Source organism: Rhineura floridana, chromosome 3, assembly GCF_030035675.1.
Source record: "Rhineura floridana isolate rRhiFlo1 chromosome 3, rRhiFlo1.hap2, whole genome shotgun sequence".
NCBI classification, from domain to species: Eukaryota; Metazoa; Chordata; class Lepidosauria; order Squamata; family Rhineuridae; genus Rhineura; species Rhineura floridana.
The window spans coordinates 203,477,349-203,493,374 of record NC_084482.1 but is presented as its reverse complement, the minus strand read 5'-3'; the positions used below and the strand labels follow the sequence as shown (position 1 = coordinate 203,493,374).

At 44.6% G+C, this 16,026-nt stretch overlaps 1 protein-coding gene and 1 non-coding gene across 7 annotated transcripts in view; both read right to left on the bottom strand.

Annotated features, from left to right (window-relative positions):
- The window catches only part of LOC133381192 (zinc finger protein 287-like), a 46,262-nt gene that overhangs the window by 12,216 nt on the left and 18,020 nt on the right, over window positions 1-16,026 (bottom strand). For 4 of the 6 annotated variants that reach the window (XM_061619894.1, XM_061619893.1, XM_061619896.1 and 1 more), the window contains 7 exons: window positions 12,352-12,460; window positions 11,203-11,285; window positions 9,599-9,677; window positions 8,371-8,475; window positions 5,824-6,474; window positions 4,429-4,866; window positions 2,741-3,163 (listed from right to left, as the gene is read on the bottom strand). In XM_061619894.1, the coding sequence (XP_061475878.1) occupies window positions 2,741-3,163; window positions 4,429-4,866; window positions 5,824-6,474; window positions 8,371-8,475; window positions 9,599-9,677; window positions 11,203-11,285; window positions 12,352-12,460 (1,888 nt within the window). The remainder of the gene's footprint in view (window positions 1-2,740; window positions 3,164-4,428; window positions 4,867-5,823; window positions 6,475-8,370; window positions 8,476-9,598; window positions 9,678-11,202; window positions 11,286-12,351; window positions 12,461-16,026) is intronic. The other 2 variants (XM_061619899.1, XM_061619897.1) reach the window with 2 other exon arrangements.
- Window positions 15,175-15,306, bottom strand: LOC133382661 (small Cajal body-specific RNA 15). Its single transcript, XR_009762045.1, has one exon. It is a non-coding gene; the product is annotated as a small Cajal body-specific RNA 15 (non-coding RNA).

Below are 16,026 nucleotides of genomic sequence, written 5' to 3'. Positions count from 1 at the left end.
TGTGCTTATTAACTTGTTCATAAAGAATCTAAAGGTAGGAGTGAGCAGTGAGGTGGCCAAGTTTGCTGATGATACTAAATTGTTCAGGGTCGTTAAAACAAAAAGAGATTGTGAAGAGCTCCAAAAGGACCTCTCTGAACTGAATGAATGGCGGTAAAATGGCAAATGTAATTGAATGTGAGTAAATATAAAATGAAGCCTGTCGGAGCAAAAAATCCCAATTTCACATTTATTTATTTATTATTTGATGTATATCCCGCCCTTTCTCCCACCAGAAGCCCTGGGCAGCAAACAAAAGCGCTAAAAACACTTTAAAACATCATACAAACAGACCTTAAAATACATTAAAACAAAACAACATTAAAAACATTTTTTTTAAAAGCTTTAAAAACATCTTTTAAAAAAAGGGGGTTAAAAACATATCATTAAAAAAAAACATTAAAAAGCAATTCCAACACAGATGCAGACTGGGATATGTCTCAACTTAAAAGGCTTGTTGAAAGAGGAAAGTCTTCAAAAGGTGCCGAAAAGATAGCAGAGACAGCGCCTGCCTAATATTGAAGGGGAGGGAGTTCCACAGGGCAGTCGCCGCCACACTAAAGCTCCGTTTCCTATATTGTGCAGAACGAACCTCCTGATAAAGATGGTATCTGCAGGAGGCCCTCACCTGTAGAGCGCAGTGATCGACTGGGTATATAAGGGGTAAGATGGTCTTTCAGGTATCCTGATCCCAAGTGTATAGGGCTTTGTACACCAAAACTACAACCTTGAACTTGGCCCGGTAGCAAACGGGCAGTCAGTGCAATTCTTTCAGCAGCAGGGTGACATGTTGGCGATACCCTGCCCCAGTGAGCAGTCTCACCGCAGCATTTTGCACCAGCTGCAGCTTCCAGACCAACCTCAGATGGTTGATGTCCAACCTGCCCTAGATGGGGTTACACTCCCCCTAAAGGGGCAGGTCCGTAGTTTGGGGATCTTATTAGATCCGCTCCTGTCTCTGGAGGCTCAGGTAGCCTCGGTGGCACGGAATGCGTTCTACCAGCTTCGGCTGGTAGCCCAACTACGACCCTATCTGGACAGGGAGAACCTTGCCTCAGTTATCCATGCTCTGGTAACCTCTAGATTGGATTACTGTAATGCGCTCTACGTAGGGTTACCTTTGAAGACGGTTCGGAAACTTCAGCTGGTGCAGAATGCTGCGGCCAGAGTTCTCACTCAAACTAAAAGATCTGATCATATAACACCTGTCCTGGCCCAACTGCACTGGCTACCAATACGTTTCCGGGCCAGATTCAAAGTGTTGGTTCTTACCTATAAAGCCCTTAACGGCACCGGACCGCAATACCTGATGGAACGCCTCTCCCACTATGAACCTACCCGTTCGCTGCGCTCGACGTCGAAGGCCCTTCTCCGGGTTCCAACTCACAAGGAGGCCCGGAGAGCAATAACGAGATCTAGGGCCTTCTCGGTGGTGGCCCCCGAATTATGGAACGCCCTCCCTGACGAGATACGCCTGGCGCCTTCTTTGATATCTTTTCGGCGCCAGGTAAAGACCTACCTCTTTGCCCAGGCATTTTAGTCTTAGTTTTTAATGTTATAGTTAATTAATTGTAACTTCTATTAATTTTGTCTTAATCTGTTTTTAATGTGTTTTTATTCTTATATGTTGTAATCCACATTCGCTGGTTTTATATGTGGTTTTATCCTGTTGTACACCGCTCTGAGAGTCTGTTGCTAAAGGGCGGTTTAAAAGTGCAATAAATAATAATAAAATAATAATAATGGTCATGCTATCCCAGTCCAGAAACGGCACCAGCTGTCTTACCAGCTGAAGCTGGTAAAAGGCACTAGTAGCAAAAGCAATAGATCTGAACTAGCAATGACTAATCAGGAATGAGAGCTTGGGGTCGTAGTGGATAAGCCTGATAAAGATGTCGACCCAGCGTGCAACAGATGTGAAAAAGGCAAATTCCATGCTAGGGATCATTAGGATAGGTACAGAACGTAAGACTGCCAATATAATGCCATTGTACAAATCTATGGTGCAACCACATTTGGCATACTGTGTACAGTTATGGTCGCCTCCCCTCAAAAAGGATCTTGTAGAGCTGGAAAAGGTTCAAAAAAGGGCAACCAAGATAATCCATGAGGAAAGGTTGCAGCATTTGAGGCTTTTTAGTTTACAGAAAAGGCAAGTAAGAGGCGATATTATTGAAGTGCATAAAATTATGCATGGCAAGGAGAAAGTGAGCAGAAAAAAGTTTTTCTCCCTCTCATAACACTAGAACGTGTGGACATCCAATGAAGCTGAATGCTGGAAGATTCAGGGTAGATAAGAAAGTACTTCACTTAGCGCATGCTTAAGCTACAGAACTTGCTCCCAGAGGAGGCAGTGATAGCCACCAACTTGCAACGGCTTTAAAAGAGCATTAGATAGATCCACGGGGGATAAGGTTATCAAAGGCTACTAGCCACGATAGCTATGCTGTGCCTCCACAGTCGGAGGCACTATGCTTCCGAATACTGCGGGAAAGGAGAGTGCTCTTGCGCTCAGGTCCTGCTTGCGGGCTTCCCACAGACATCTGGTTGGCCAGTGAAGGAACAGGACGCTGGACTAGATGGGCCACTGGCCTGATCCATCAGGCTCTTCTTAGCCATGCATACTGAATGCCAAGCCAGTCATTGGGAAGAGAAAATAAATGATGAAATATCCAATAGATCATAATGCAAGCGTACTTACCGCTAAGAGTGACGTCACATTCTGCAACAGAGACTGAAGGAACAAAAGGGGTGTCAGAAACAGAGGCATCAGGAATGGGTGTCTTTTGACGGGAGGAGACGTGGTGTTTCTTCATGTGTGACTTCAAGTTTGATTTCCATGCAAAGGCTTTCCCACATTCATGGCATTCATAGGGCTTTTCTCCAGTATGGATTCTTGTATGGTTAATCAAGTCTGATAAGGCCCTACCCCGGTATCCGCATTCTGAGCAGAAGTGCTCCTTTTTTTGATACTTCGCTGATCTCGCCATAGCAGCACTCCCAGATGGACTGGACTCTCCCTGATGTTCACTCGAAGTGGACTCATGACTCATCAAAACAGCTTCCGGAGATGTCTCAAACAGGTCTTCTGTTTTGATCTCGGGCTGAGAATCCTCATCACCTGCTGAGAGAGTATACAAATTTGATATACGATATCTCCAATATATGACATCAAGGGGATGGAGCAACTCCTCAACAAGAAAACACAACATTTGGGGATTTTTAGTTTAGAGACAAGGAGAGTAAGAGGTAACATTTGGGGAGGGGCCATAGCTCAGTGGGTAGAGCATCTGCTTTGCATGCAGAAGGTCCCAATTTCAACCCCTGATATCTCCAGATAGGGCTGGGAGAGACGCCTGCCTGAAACCCTGGAGAGCCACTGCCAGTCGTTGTAGACAATATTGAGCTAGATGGACCAATGGTCTGACTCAGTAGGCAGCTTCCTATGTAACGTGATAGAAGGATATATATTATGCACAGTGTAGAAAAACTCAGGGACATCCAATGAAACTGAATACTGGAATATCCAGGACAGACAAAAGGAAGTACTTCTTCACACAGTGCATAGTTAAATTATGGAATTTGCTCCATATGGAATTTGATGGCCACCAACTTGGATGGCTGTAAAAGAGGACTAGACAAATTCATGGAGGGAAAGGCTTATCAATGGCTACTAGCCATGCCATGATGGCTATGTTCTATCTCCATTGTCAAAGACGGTATGCTTCTGAACACCAGCTGCTGGAAATCACAGGAGGGGAGAGTGCTATTGTGCTTAGGTCCTGCTTGTGGGCTTCCCGTAGGCATCTAGTTGGCCAATGTGAGAACAGGGTGCTGGACTAGACAGGCCACTGGCCAGATCGAGCAGGCTCTTCTTACATTCTTATCAGAGGAAGAGAGAAGCCCCAAGGATATTGGATATCCTGCTCAAACTACCTCCAATCTACAATTCCCTTAGCCAATATTCACAATTTTTTCTGGCTTATCTTCCAGTCCACAAAGACTAGGAATATGACCTTAAAAAAAGGGGGGGGGTTATTCCCTATAGATTGGGAATCTGTAGCCCTCCAGATATTGCTGGCCAGGGCTGGTGGGGGTTGGAGTCTAACAAGATGTGGAAGAACAATAGGTTTCCCAGGTTTCCTGCTCTGATATAGACTATATGGGACATCTCCCCACACAACAGATATTTTGCAAGAAAGCATACAAAGTCAGGATAGAGAAGAACACGTCCAACAATGTTGGTAAGAATACTTATGGTTCTGCCTGCTTTGATGTGAAACTTGACTATTATTATTGTTGTTTATGGCAGATAAAATGTAAGGGAAAGGGAGGGGGGAGAAGAGAGGAGCTGCAAGAATTAGGTATCTACCAGTTTATTATACCCACGTGTTATCTGACTGTGTTCAAGAGAGGCGTCTGTAACAATCCTATTTTGTTGACATGCATTTCTTTTGCGGTGTTGATTAAGGTTCGATCTCCACCGGAAGGTTTTCCCACAGTCAGTGCACTGATAGGGTCTCTCTCCTGTGTGGACTCTCATGTGACTAATGACCTCTGATAATCTTTCAGAGCTGTGCCCGCATTCAGGGCAGGTGTGTTTTCTCCCTTTGCGAAGGTTTGCAAGTTTAGTCAGCACCACCCTCACAGTCTTTGTCCTATACAGAGAAGGAGACACACCCTGCCCTTGAGGTTTCCTTGGACGTAGATTCGAAGCGGGGCTTGCTCTATAGATCTCGGGGCTCAGCGAAGCAGCATCGGTGGACCCTGATTTGGTCAGCTGCAGCAGCAGAGAATTGTTTTCAGTAGTACTTGGCCCATCAGCACCTGCAGAAAAGAGAGAGAGATGACCTCTTCCCCACTAGAAGATATGAAAACAAAGAAAAGACGACACACTATGTGACAAAAATGGAAATCTGTATGATGAACAGGAAGCACAGCACACAGAAAGCCAAATGACTGACTCAAGAGGAGTGAGGAAGTTTTTTGGCTCCATGGGTCAAATTTGACAAGTGGGCAGTACTGCCTACCTGTCAATCACCTGACATCACAACATCAGATGACTGGGTGCCAGGACTTCAAAGCACCATCTGCAGCTGATTCAGCACTCTGCCCATGGACTTGTGATGGGTCGGAGAACCTAAGCCTGCTTTCCTTTGTCAATGCACCATCAGGGGGACTTTAAGGCTCCCAAATGTGCACTGGCAGCAGCGTCTCTACCTGCCCTACTCCCAACATCACATATGCCATCAGGTGTGGGGAAGGTGGGCGTGGTTTGAGGAAAATGGCCTCGCGAGTCAAATTTGAACCCTTGGAGAGCCAAGACTGCCCCACAGGCCGGATGTTTCCCACCCCTTGACTAGAAGATCTTTCATTGGTTGGTACCCCTAGTACTCCAATTCTCTGCGTAACAGGAGCGAGCAATCTACAGCACTCAAGCTCAGTTTCAAAAGCAATTTGCAAGCGAACAGTTTTTATCTCTAGCCAGAGCAATCTGCTCCTCCTCAGCAGCCCCCTGGGCAAGGAGTGAGTGAGAAAAGAAGCGCGTGGCAGAAAAAGGGATGACCCCACCCACTGCTGCCATGTGTCCCCCGACAGATTCCCTGAGATAATGCAACTCCTTACGAAGCTTTCCCGCCCCGATGAATGAAATGAAATGAAAGATGTAATGTAATGAAATGCAGAGCACAAGCAGCAGCAGATTTGTGGGCCAAGAACAGTTCTGAGATGAAGCTACACTGAAAACACAACACAGACGGCCTTGTATCAAAGCAAAAGGCCTACCTGCGCGCGCTCCAGAATGCGCTGAAAACTTTTTTCGGTATGTGTGGAGCCCCCGGTGTCTAGAAAGATTCGACTTCCACCGGAAGGTTTTGCCACACTCTGGGCAGTCGTAAGGTTTCTCTTCTGTGTGGACTTTCATATGCTCAGCGAGGCTCTCTTGGGTAGCTTTGCTTAGTCCACACGTGGGGCACGTGTGCTGTTGTCGCATTTGAACATTTGAAGTTCTTGTCCCATACCTTTTGTTGCTGCTGGAGTCATCTGAGGGTGTGTGGATTCTCTGGTGAGACTCCAATGATGATTTCTCTTTGTAGGTTTTCCCACATTGAAGGCACTTGTACGGCCCTTTTCTCAAGTGCGTGTTTATGTGTCTAAGCATATCAGATAAGTAATAGGTCTTGTGCCCACATTGAGAACAACTGTGCTTTTTCTCCGGTGGATAATATCTGCCTTTCCTTTTCACACATTTCCTCCGTCTTCGAGTGCGCTTTCCCTGACCCTCACCTGGGTTTCCTTCAGGACTAAACTCAGAAGCCTCGAGACTCATGGAATCAGCTTCTGGGTAATCTCTTGGGAATGCCTCAAAGCTGTCTTCGGTCTCTATATCTTCCTCCTGGGAATTCTCAGTTTTGATCTCGCTCAGAAGTCTACCACCTGCGGTGAGGGTGAGAAAATACACAAGGAGTTGCTTCCAGTATGAGAGCCAGTACAGGAGTTCAGTTTGGTGAACAGGGAATTGGAGTTAGATCTCAGAAATGGACTTATTAGGTAGCCCATGGCAAGCTGTTGCTCTCTCAATCAATACCCCAATTTGTACAGTGGGAAGAAAAGTGCCCTTTTTTATTTCCCACAGGCTTCTGGTTGGCCACTGTAAGAACAGGATACTGGACTAGATGGACCATTGGCCTGATCCAACAGATTCTTCTTACAGATGTCAATGAACCTGACAGAGGGACAATTCAACTGGCTTCCAGGGGCACTCATGGTGGCTAAAGCACTGGAAGGAGAAGTCCACCCCCTCAATTGTACAGCGGACAAAGGACATGATTCAACTGGTAGCATATGAAGTGACTTTCCGTAAACACAAGAAAGATGGGAAGTTGTCCCATCTCCTATCACCAAACCAGTACTCAGACCTTCAACCAAACAGATCTGTTTAAGGAGTCCATGTATTTGCTTGAATGTCTGAGCACCAGGTTGGTCTGGACCACCAGCTATCCCCCCCCTCACATGTTAGCACAGAGCACATCATTTTGATTTATTGCATTTTATTATGTATTAACTGTATTTGTGTGGTTTTGTGTGTTTCTTTTTGAATTTTGTTTTAAAAAACTATTAATTAAAAAATCAACACTACATGATATTGGGAAAGGACGATGCAATAATCACAACAGCAATCATACAAACCACTTCAGCAAGTGGAAAAAGGGAATCCACTCTATGTAGTGTCAATTTCGAGTAATCGGATCAGAAAGGTTTGTGTTAAATGGTGCAGAAAGGAAGATTTTAACAGTTACCAATGATTGACACAATAGGATTTAATGCTATATATAAAAAGAGAGGAAGTGTTGCATTTGGCACATTTATGCTAAAATTAATCATGCTGACTCAGAACAAAAAAAGCTCCTCAAAATTATATTCTTAAATGAGGATTTGAATTAGAAGCGGCAAAGAAAGAAAATCAACAAGATTAAAACGCACGGAGGATTATCAAAATTTCATGCATATATTTTGGAGTTGCTCAACTATACAAGTATACTGGATTACAATCTGCAATTTTATTGCAGAAGTGACTGGGTACTGATTACCAAATAATCCTAAAACATTATTACTCAATTATTTAACAGGTATAGTGTTAGAGGAGGACCTGGAAGTGATTTTAAATCTATTATTTGCTGCAAAAATAAACACAGCCAAAGAGCTTTGGATTTTTTTTTAAAAAAACACAGCGTTTCTAATTTCAGAACAGTTTGAAAGAATCTGGAATATTGTAATAATGATACCGTTAACGTTTTATAAAAGAAGAGATAATGGTCAAACCATTTTTTAGAATGGCAGGCACTGTTTTTTATGTTTAACACATTAACACATTTCAGGAAATTATATATATCCATATAAATTATTTGCTTTTATTGTAGTAACAGGTATGCAAGTATTGTGTAAACTCTGTAAACAATCATAAATTGTAAAACCGAATTACAGAGCATTCAGTAAAATTGGAGGGAGGGATAAAAAATGCATGCAGAATTCTATTACAGTTATATAGACTTGATGGACTTAGAGTTATTGAGAAAATATACACATGGTCTCCTCTGAAAGTACAACAAAAGCTGGTATGCAAAAGTGTCCTAGGAGGAAAAGAACCACCAATCACCCTTATTTGCAGCCCGCAAATTAATTCACCTACTCTTACTGAATGATTTCTAAAGCAGTGGTGGAAATCTGTGGCCTCCAGATATTGCTAGACTACAACTCCCATCAGCCCCAGCTGATGAACACTGTTGTTATGGATTAGCTGGACTTCCAACTCTGTAATTCTATCACACTTACCTAACAGGTTATCTGGAACCGACTCCCTGTGCTCAGTTCTCTGGACATGAGCTTCCTGATGTTCAGGCTGGGAGATCATCTCAGGTGTGGAAATGACAAGTCCTTCTTGGATAGGGAGAGAGCAAAAAGACAACGAATCAGGAGAGCTTGGACTTTCCTGGCTCATCTGTACTCAAGGATTGCTGCCTAATGATTTTTGGCACTTGAGAATTCAAGAAGCAGATTAAAAAGACTGCGCCAAGACTGTGCCCCTCGACCTTTCTGGGACATGATGGGGATGAGCTTGTGGTATATTCAGTATCAAGAGAAAAAGCACCCAGCACAAAAAAGAATCTCTGTGTACCCAAGCTGGGAAGGAGGGGGGACAGCAGAAGCAAGTTCTCTCTTTCTGCCCCCTGCTTGTATGCTTATTTATTTTCTTACATTTATATCCCGTCTTTCTTTCATCAAGAAAAACAAGGCGGCATAGAAGTAGTTCCCAGGTGGTCTCCCATCAAGGTATTGACCAGACCAGACCTGCTGACTTTCAGCAAGGTGGTGGCATTGTGTACTTTCAGACTATATCCAGGGACAGAGAGGCATCCAATTGGCCACTAATGGAAACAAAGTTCTGAATTAGATGGACTTAGATGGTTTAATACAGCAGGGCAGCTCTTTGTCAGGGGTGGGAGACCACAGGCCCATAGGCCATATGTGACCCTCCAGACCCCTCTCGCCAACTTGTAGGACGCTTCCCCAAGCCATACCCCTCATTGGCCTGCTCAGCATCCTCTTCCTTGTGCCTGGCTGGAACATAAGCTTGAATTGTGACCATGCCTCTTGCTTACCTGGATGGAGAGAGAGGGGTGTGTGTGTGTGTGTGTGTGTGTGTGTGTGTAAACCTCTGGTTTTTGCACGGCTAGAATATAGCCTATGGTACAAGGGTAAAGATCACACCCATCATCCCTATGCCTGTAACAGGCTATGCGGCCCCTCCAAGGTTTCTCGTAAGGGAATGTGGCCCTCGGGCTGAAAAGGGTTCCCCATCCCTGCCTTATGTCCTTTTCTGTAGGGACAACCTGGCAGCAGACCCTGGCAGCAGAGTTCTCCCTTGCTTTCAGCCTCTTTGAACTCATGGGGATGTAAGTGCATGCTTTTTAATCTGAGAACAGAGCTTTGATTAATTTGCAAAGGCATGAAGCCCAATGAACAGAACCCTGACTCCCCCCCCCCAAGGGAAGAGGCTTACCTGAAGTACTGCTGCTACCGCCAGTCTCCCGCATGATTTCCCAGTGTAGAGGTTTCACATCCTTCACATCCTCAGGCTCCTGAAACAAGAAAGCAACCCCTGGCCTCAAAATGGGTCTTAAGGGACATAAACACAGAGCAGAGCAGGGGTGGGGAACCTCCAAGCCTAATTAGGCTCACCCAGACCACTCCATTTGGCTCACAAGGCCATTTTGGCTAAGCCACACCCTCCTGCGGGGCTGGTTAAAAACACGGCTCAGGAAAAAGTGGAATTGCAGGCACTGCCAATCTGCTGTCTCGCGCAGCACTTTGCAAGGGGCTCTCCAAGACCCAACAACCAGCTGATTGTCCCCTTTCAAAGTGCTATCTTGTAGGGTGGAATAGTCACCTGAAGAAATAGTTGCTGACAGATCAAGTGATTTACAAGCAAGCAGCCTTGCCCGACTGTTACCCCAGAGGGGTAGGGAGAAATCCAGTTCCCCCATCTCTGGGCTAGAGCATCAGTCTCTAAACTAGCAGGTCGAAGCCCACCATCAAGGTACAGCCGGAGCAAAAGTGGACTGCGCAAGAGGCAGCGTGGCTGCAGACAGACTATTTAAACCACATGCCTTCCTCCAAAGAATCCCGGGAACAGTAGTTTCTTAAGGGTGCTGGGAACTGTAGCTCTGCCAGGGGGTGAACTACACTGCCCAAGATCCTTTGGGGGAACCATGTGCTATAAATGTGTGGTATGTACACAGCCTATGTTGGCTTTTTTTGATAATTCTTTTTAAAATTAAATCTGAAATCCTAAAGGCAGAGGTGGGGGAGGAAGAGCCGGGACAAACAGCCACATCTAATGCCCCACCAGACTCTGACCAGCAGGGCGGCGGTGAGGGCAGAGGATTGCGTTCATCTTCCTCCATTCTCTCCCAGGGTTTTAATTTTACTAATTTCCTCCCCATTGTTCCCAAGAAGAAGAAAATTCACTATACCAGCTCCAGAGCTGATGTAGTTTCCTCCCTGGTTTGGGGTGGGGGACTGGGAAGGCTATGGATTCTTCACCTCCATGCCTTCCCCTGATCTGCCCCTTTTCTCCTCTACCAATGTCCCTGCTGCAATATCAGTGAGGTGGTCAGGAGGAGACCTGCAAGGTCAGGACTCCCCTCCCTGGAGAGGGACACCTGCTCTATCCTTTGGCCCCTGGAACGCCTTCCTAGGGACCATAGGACAGCAGAGCTCTTGTATTTATATTTAAATATATCCTCACCACCAGGAATCAAACACACAGATAACAACCTTTCCAAATTTACTTCCAAAACCACTTCAGACAGCAGAGGTAAAGACTCAGTTACAAAATAGGGCTTCCTTCTCTATCAGATTGAAAAAGTAATTTCATTTTTAAATGCCTGAGAAAAATAGAAGTGTTTTCAATCTGGTTCCTTAAAAGACAACAATGTAAGCACCAGACGAACTTCCCTAGGGAGGGAATTCCATAACTCAAGTGCCTCCAAGAGAAAAGGCCAAACCCCTTTCTCTCAGATTTGCCTGAGCACCACAGATGAGCTCTGCCACAAATTAGACTCCACCTCTGCTTCACGAAACCATTATCATATCTTCACATACCTCAGTTAGTCCAACGCCAACCATTTCCTGTCCCTCAGGAGGAAGCATGGCAGCAGAATTCCTTGTAGACACCAGTTCACTGGCTGCAAAACAAAGGGGGGGGGAGAGTGATTTCAAAAACATAAGAACCCTGAGAAAGGTCCAGCCGTTGGATCAGACCAAAGACCCATTTAGTCCAGCACCCTGTCCTCACCGTGGCCAAGCAGACACCGATGGGAAGCCCACATGCAGGAGGTGAAGCAGGTCTCCCGCGGGACTTGAGTGAAACAGCACTCTCTTCACTTGTGATTCCAAGCAACTGGTATATTATACTGGAGGAAGGCCAGTGGTTTGTCCAGCATTCTCACTGATGCCCTACAATCTAACATAATGATCCCCCACAATGATCACACAGGAAGCTGCCTTCTGCCGAGTCAGACCTTTGGTCCATCTACCTCAGTAGTGGCTACATTGACCGGCAGTGGCTCTACAGGGTTTCAGACAGGTCTCTTCCACCTCTATCTGGAGATGCCAGGGACTGAACAAGGGACCTTCTGCTTGCAAGGCAGATGCTAATATCTGCAGATCAACCCACATTTTCCTCCTGCCACCTGGTTGTTGTAAACTTTTATTTTATTTATTTATTTATTCCATTTATACCCCGCCTTTCCTTTCATCACAGAAACCCAAGGCGGCTTACATGTGGTTCCCAGGCGGTCTCCCATCCAGGCACTGGCCAGACCTGACCCTGCTTAGCTTCAGCAGGGAGCTGGCCTCATGTGCCTTCAGACCATAGTCTGGGACCTAAACTTTTCTAGAAATCCTGCCTGACTTAAAGCATTCATTCACACTTTTCAGGTACTATTGCCTTCACACAATGAGAGGGGAAGAGCAAGAGCACTCCCCCTGCTGTGTCCCTATTGACTGCCCCCTCACACCCACACACATTGGGTATGGAACATCTGCAGTGGGAAGCCTATGGGGTACTGCAAGCTCCTTGCTGCAGATATTCAGCCTGCAATGAGTAGAAGGAACAGGGCTGATGGGAACTGGAGTCCAAGAACATCTGAGAAGGCAACAGGTTCCCCACACCTGTCTTACAGAATGATACTCTTAATAATAATTTCATACCACATTGCCAGAAAGTAAGAGAATCCCATAACTTCTTACCCATCACGCCAAGGTCCTTATCACCCTTCCGACTGACCCCCACGTAGAGCTGTCTCTGAGCAGGGTCCAACAGAGCTCCCTCTGCCTCCAGGGAGCTTGTGGCTGGCACCTGAAAACAGCAATAAAGACATATTGTTGGAAGGCTGAAGGTTATGAAAATTGGCCCTGTTGTGGTCCTCTCCAACTTGCATTTCCTTCTGGTCAAAACTGCAAATGCTTTTTATTTCTATGTATGCAGCTGCATGTTAGGATGCAGGCACAAAGGGTTGGAGCCAGACTTGATCATGCTTAGAGTACACCCACTGACATCAGTGGGGCAAATGACTAACTTAAGCCCCAATGATTTCAAAAGGCCCACTTTTAAGTATGAGCCTTAAATTCAACCCAAGGTCAGTTAACCAGGACTGCAAGTTTTAAATCAGCAGATTTTAGATTAATGCACCAAAGCTTAATAATGAACGAAGACAAATGTTAACTGCTACAGCTGATATCCCTTCCCCCAGGCTATTTTGGACAACAGTAACTTTTCTTTACTAAATATTAACACCTTTCTCAAAATGTCTTGAAATATTTGTGCAAGGGCCCATATATTGATGTGATATACAGATTTATTACTCCTGTAAACCACCCTGAGAACCTTGTTTTTGGGTGGCCTATAAATTGTAATAAACAACATTATCTTTTTGGCACCAGACTAAAGTTGTCCTGTTCTCTTGAGGCTATTCATTCATTTTTCATTTATTTCATTTATTTCATTTTTAAACCGCCCATAGCGAGTAGCTCTCTGGGCGGTGAACAAAACAAGATTAAAATACAATATTACAATAAAATTACAATAAAATCAGCAACAAGTTAAACGAAAAAAAAATTAAATGAAACACATTGAACATTAAAATGCCTGGGAGTATAGCCAGGTCTTAACCTGGCGCCTAAAAGAAAGTACCGAAGGCGCCAGGTGTATCTCCACAGGTAGGCTGTTCCACAGTTCGGGGGCCACCACAGAAAAGGCCCTAGATCTAATAACAATCCTCCGGGCATCCTGATGAGTTGGTACCCGGAGGAGGGCCTTGGATATTGAACGAAGTGAACGGGTAGGTTCAATGCAGACCTTTATTACTATTACTTTAATTTATTAATTGTTTCCCATGAAACATCCTGAAGCAATTAATAATAAGAATTTATTTAAATAAGATTTCTATTCCAATGCGGATAAAGACTGGGATAAAAATCTCTACTTAAAAGGCTTGTTGGAAAAGGAAAGTCTTCAATAGGTCTAGAAAAGACAACAGAGACTGTCCAATACGCAACGAGGGAATTAAAAGGGTAAGTGTTGGCATGCTAAAGGGACAGTTCCCACATCGCATGGAAGGGATCTCCTGATAAAATGGTATGTGCAAGGAGGTCCTTTCTTGAACAGCACAGTGATCAGTTGTGTATATAAGGGTTGAGACAATATTTTACGTATCCTGGTCCCAAGCTGTATAGGGCTTTGTACACCAGTACCAACACCTTGAACTTAGCCCGACAGTAAAACATTTCCAGCAATGTTAATAGGATGATATTCTGTCCCCGTTAGTAGTCGAGCCACCGCATTCAGCCTAGCTGCAGCTTCTGAACCAATCTCAGGAGGAGTAACACACAGAGCACATTGCAGCAGTCCAGGCTCGGAAGGTCACCAGCACATGGATGACAGTGGTCAGGCTATCCTGGTCCAGAAACAGCTATAGCTGTCTTACCGCCAGCTGAAGCTGGTAAAAGGCACTCCTGGCCACTAAGGTCACCTGGGCCTCTAATGACAGAGATGGATCCAGGAGCACCCCCAGACTACAAACTTATTCCTTCAGGAGGAATACAAACCCATCCAAAGCTAGCAATTGGCTAATTATCTGAACTTGGATTGTGTCAAGTGCTGTTTACTACCACTATTCCGTATATATCTTATTTATTTATTTATCTAACAGAATTTGTATACTGCTTAACTGTAAAAGCCTCTACGTTGTTAACATAAAATATAAAATAGATGTTAAAATTATCAATAAAAGTCAGGAGTTCAAAAGAAGCTGACATAAATAAAATCAGCAGTTAAAACTATACAAATAATACTTAAAAATTACATATTACAATGCATGTCAGCTTTGCATATCTGAGTAAGTCTGCCTACAGACAAATGTTTTTGCAGGTGCCAAAATTTTGAGATTTTTGCCTGTACTGTTTTAAGCTGGTCTGAATTTGCATTTAAGTATTTGTAAGGCCAGTGTTGATGACACATCATGATTTTAAAAAATAAGTAATATATTCACATTTATTTCATAAACAAATATTCATTAACTGCCAATTTTGCACTCAACATTGTGGAGTAGTGTACAACATTTTAAAAAATGTGGCAGCCTGGGAATGAGAGTCAAGAAAATATGTTAAAGGTATGGGCAGGACCAGTGTTAATGGCAGGCCCTACCAGGTTCCTGAGCCCCTGGGCAGTTTTCTCAGCAATTCCACCCAGTGATCCCAGGCCTAGCAGCATCTAAGAAGAGGTGTTCCCTCTCACAAGAGAGAAGGGGGCATGCCTCCTTCAAGAGGAACCCCCATAATTGGCAGGTTATTGTCAGTACTCCTATAAAAATGCAGCATTATATGCATCCAACTAAAAGCAACGTCCACTGGCACAATGGAACTTCCTCTCCCTCTCCTCTCTCCCCGTCCCCCTATCTGCTCTGGGAGTTCCCCCAACCCTGGTGTTCCATCAAGAAGGGAATGCCGTCTTAACTTTTCGAATTGGATACAAGAGCTGTCCCCCGCTTACCTTTTTCTATTATTATTATTGGACATTGTTGGCAGATAGCAGTAAGGCCTAACCACATCTTGTAGACAAGGCCTTGTTCTTCTACCACTTAATATAGGAGGAGAGTATCAGTAGAACCAACTGACTTCACTGATTCTACTTTCTTAGTCCTCCAGAGGAGCTGCCCCTTTTGTGTAGGGATGGGGAGCCTATGGCCCTGCAGAAGTTGCTGGACTACAACTCCCATCTTCCCTGACAATTGGCCAACCTGGCTGAGGCTGATGGGAGTCCCAACAACGTCTGGAGGGCCACAGCAGACTCCCCACCTCTATGTAACGGCAGTGTGATGTGCAGATCAATCACCCACTGCTCCTGCTTAGGCCTGTGCCCCTGAGAAGATTCACCACCCCATTTCTGCAGATCCCTCCCGACAGAACCATCTACCAACTACCCTGTGGTAAGGATCCAAAGAAAGTGAGAAACGCAGGCAAAAGACCCAGTGATCTGAGAAAGATTCCCCCCCCCAGTTGCTTGATTTTTCCTGTAGAAAATATTCCATCTCTACAAAGACATCGTTTCAGTAAAATTCATTAGTTAACAAAGAATGGATGCCAATACAATATTAGGCAAGCCTGGAAATCTCAGTTATCAGTAATAGCTTGTACTCAACATCAGTCATGCTCAGAGTAGAACTTAGTTGGCCCCATGTTTTTCTGGCAATTATTCCTAGGAAATGCGTTGAGAGAGTTCAGATACATTCTATTGATTCCTAGCAGACAAGAGAGGTAAAAATGATAAAAATACACATAATAAATCTAAACAAATATCACGTTATTAATTCACCCCATTGGTCGTACAGGTCAAATCAAAACTAAAGTTACAATTCTTTATATTAC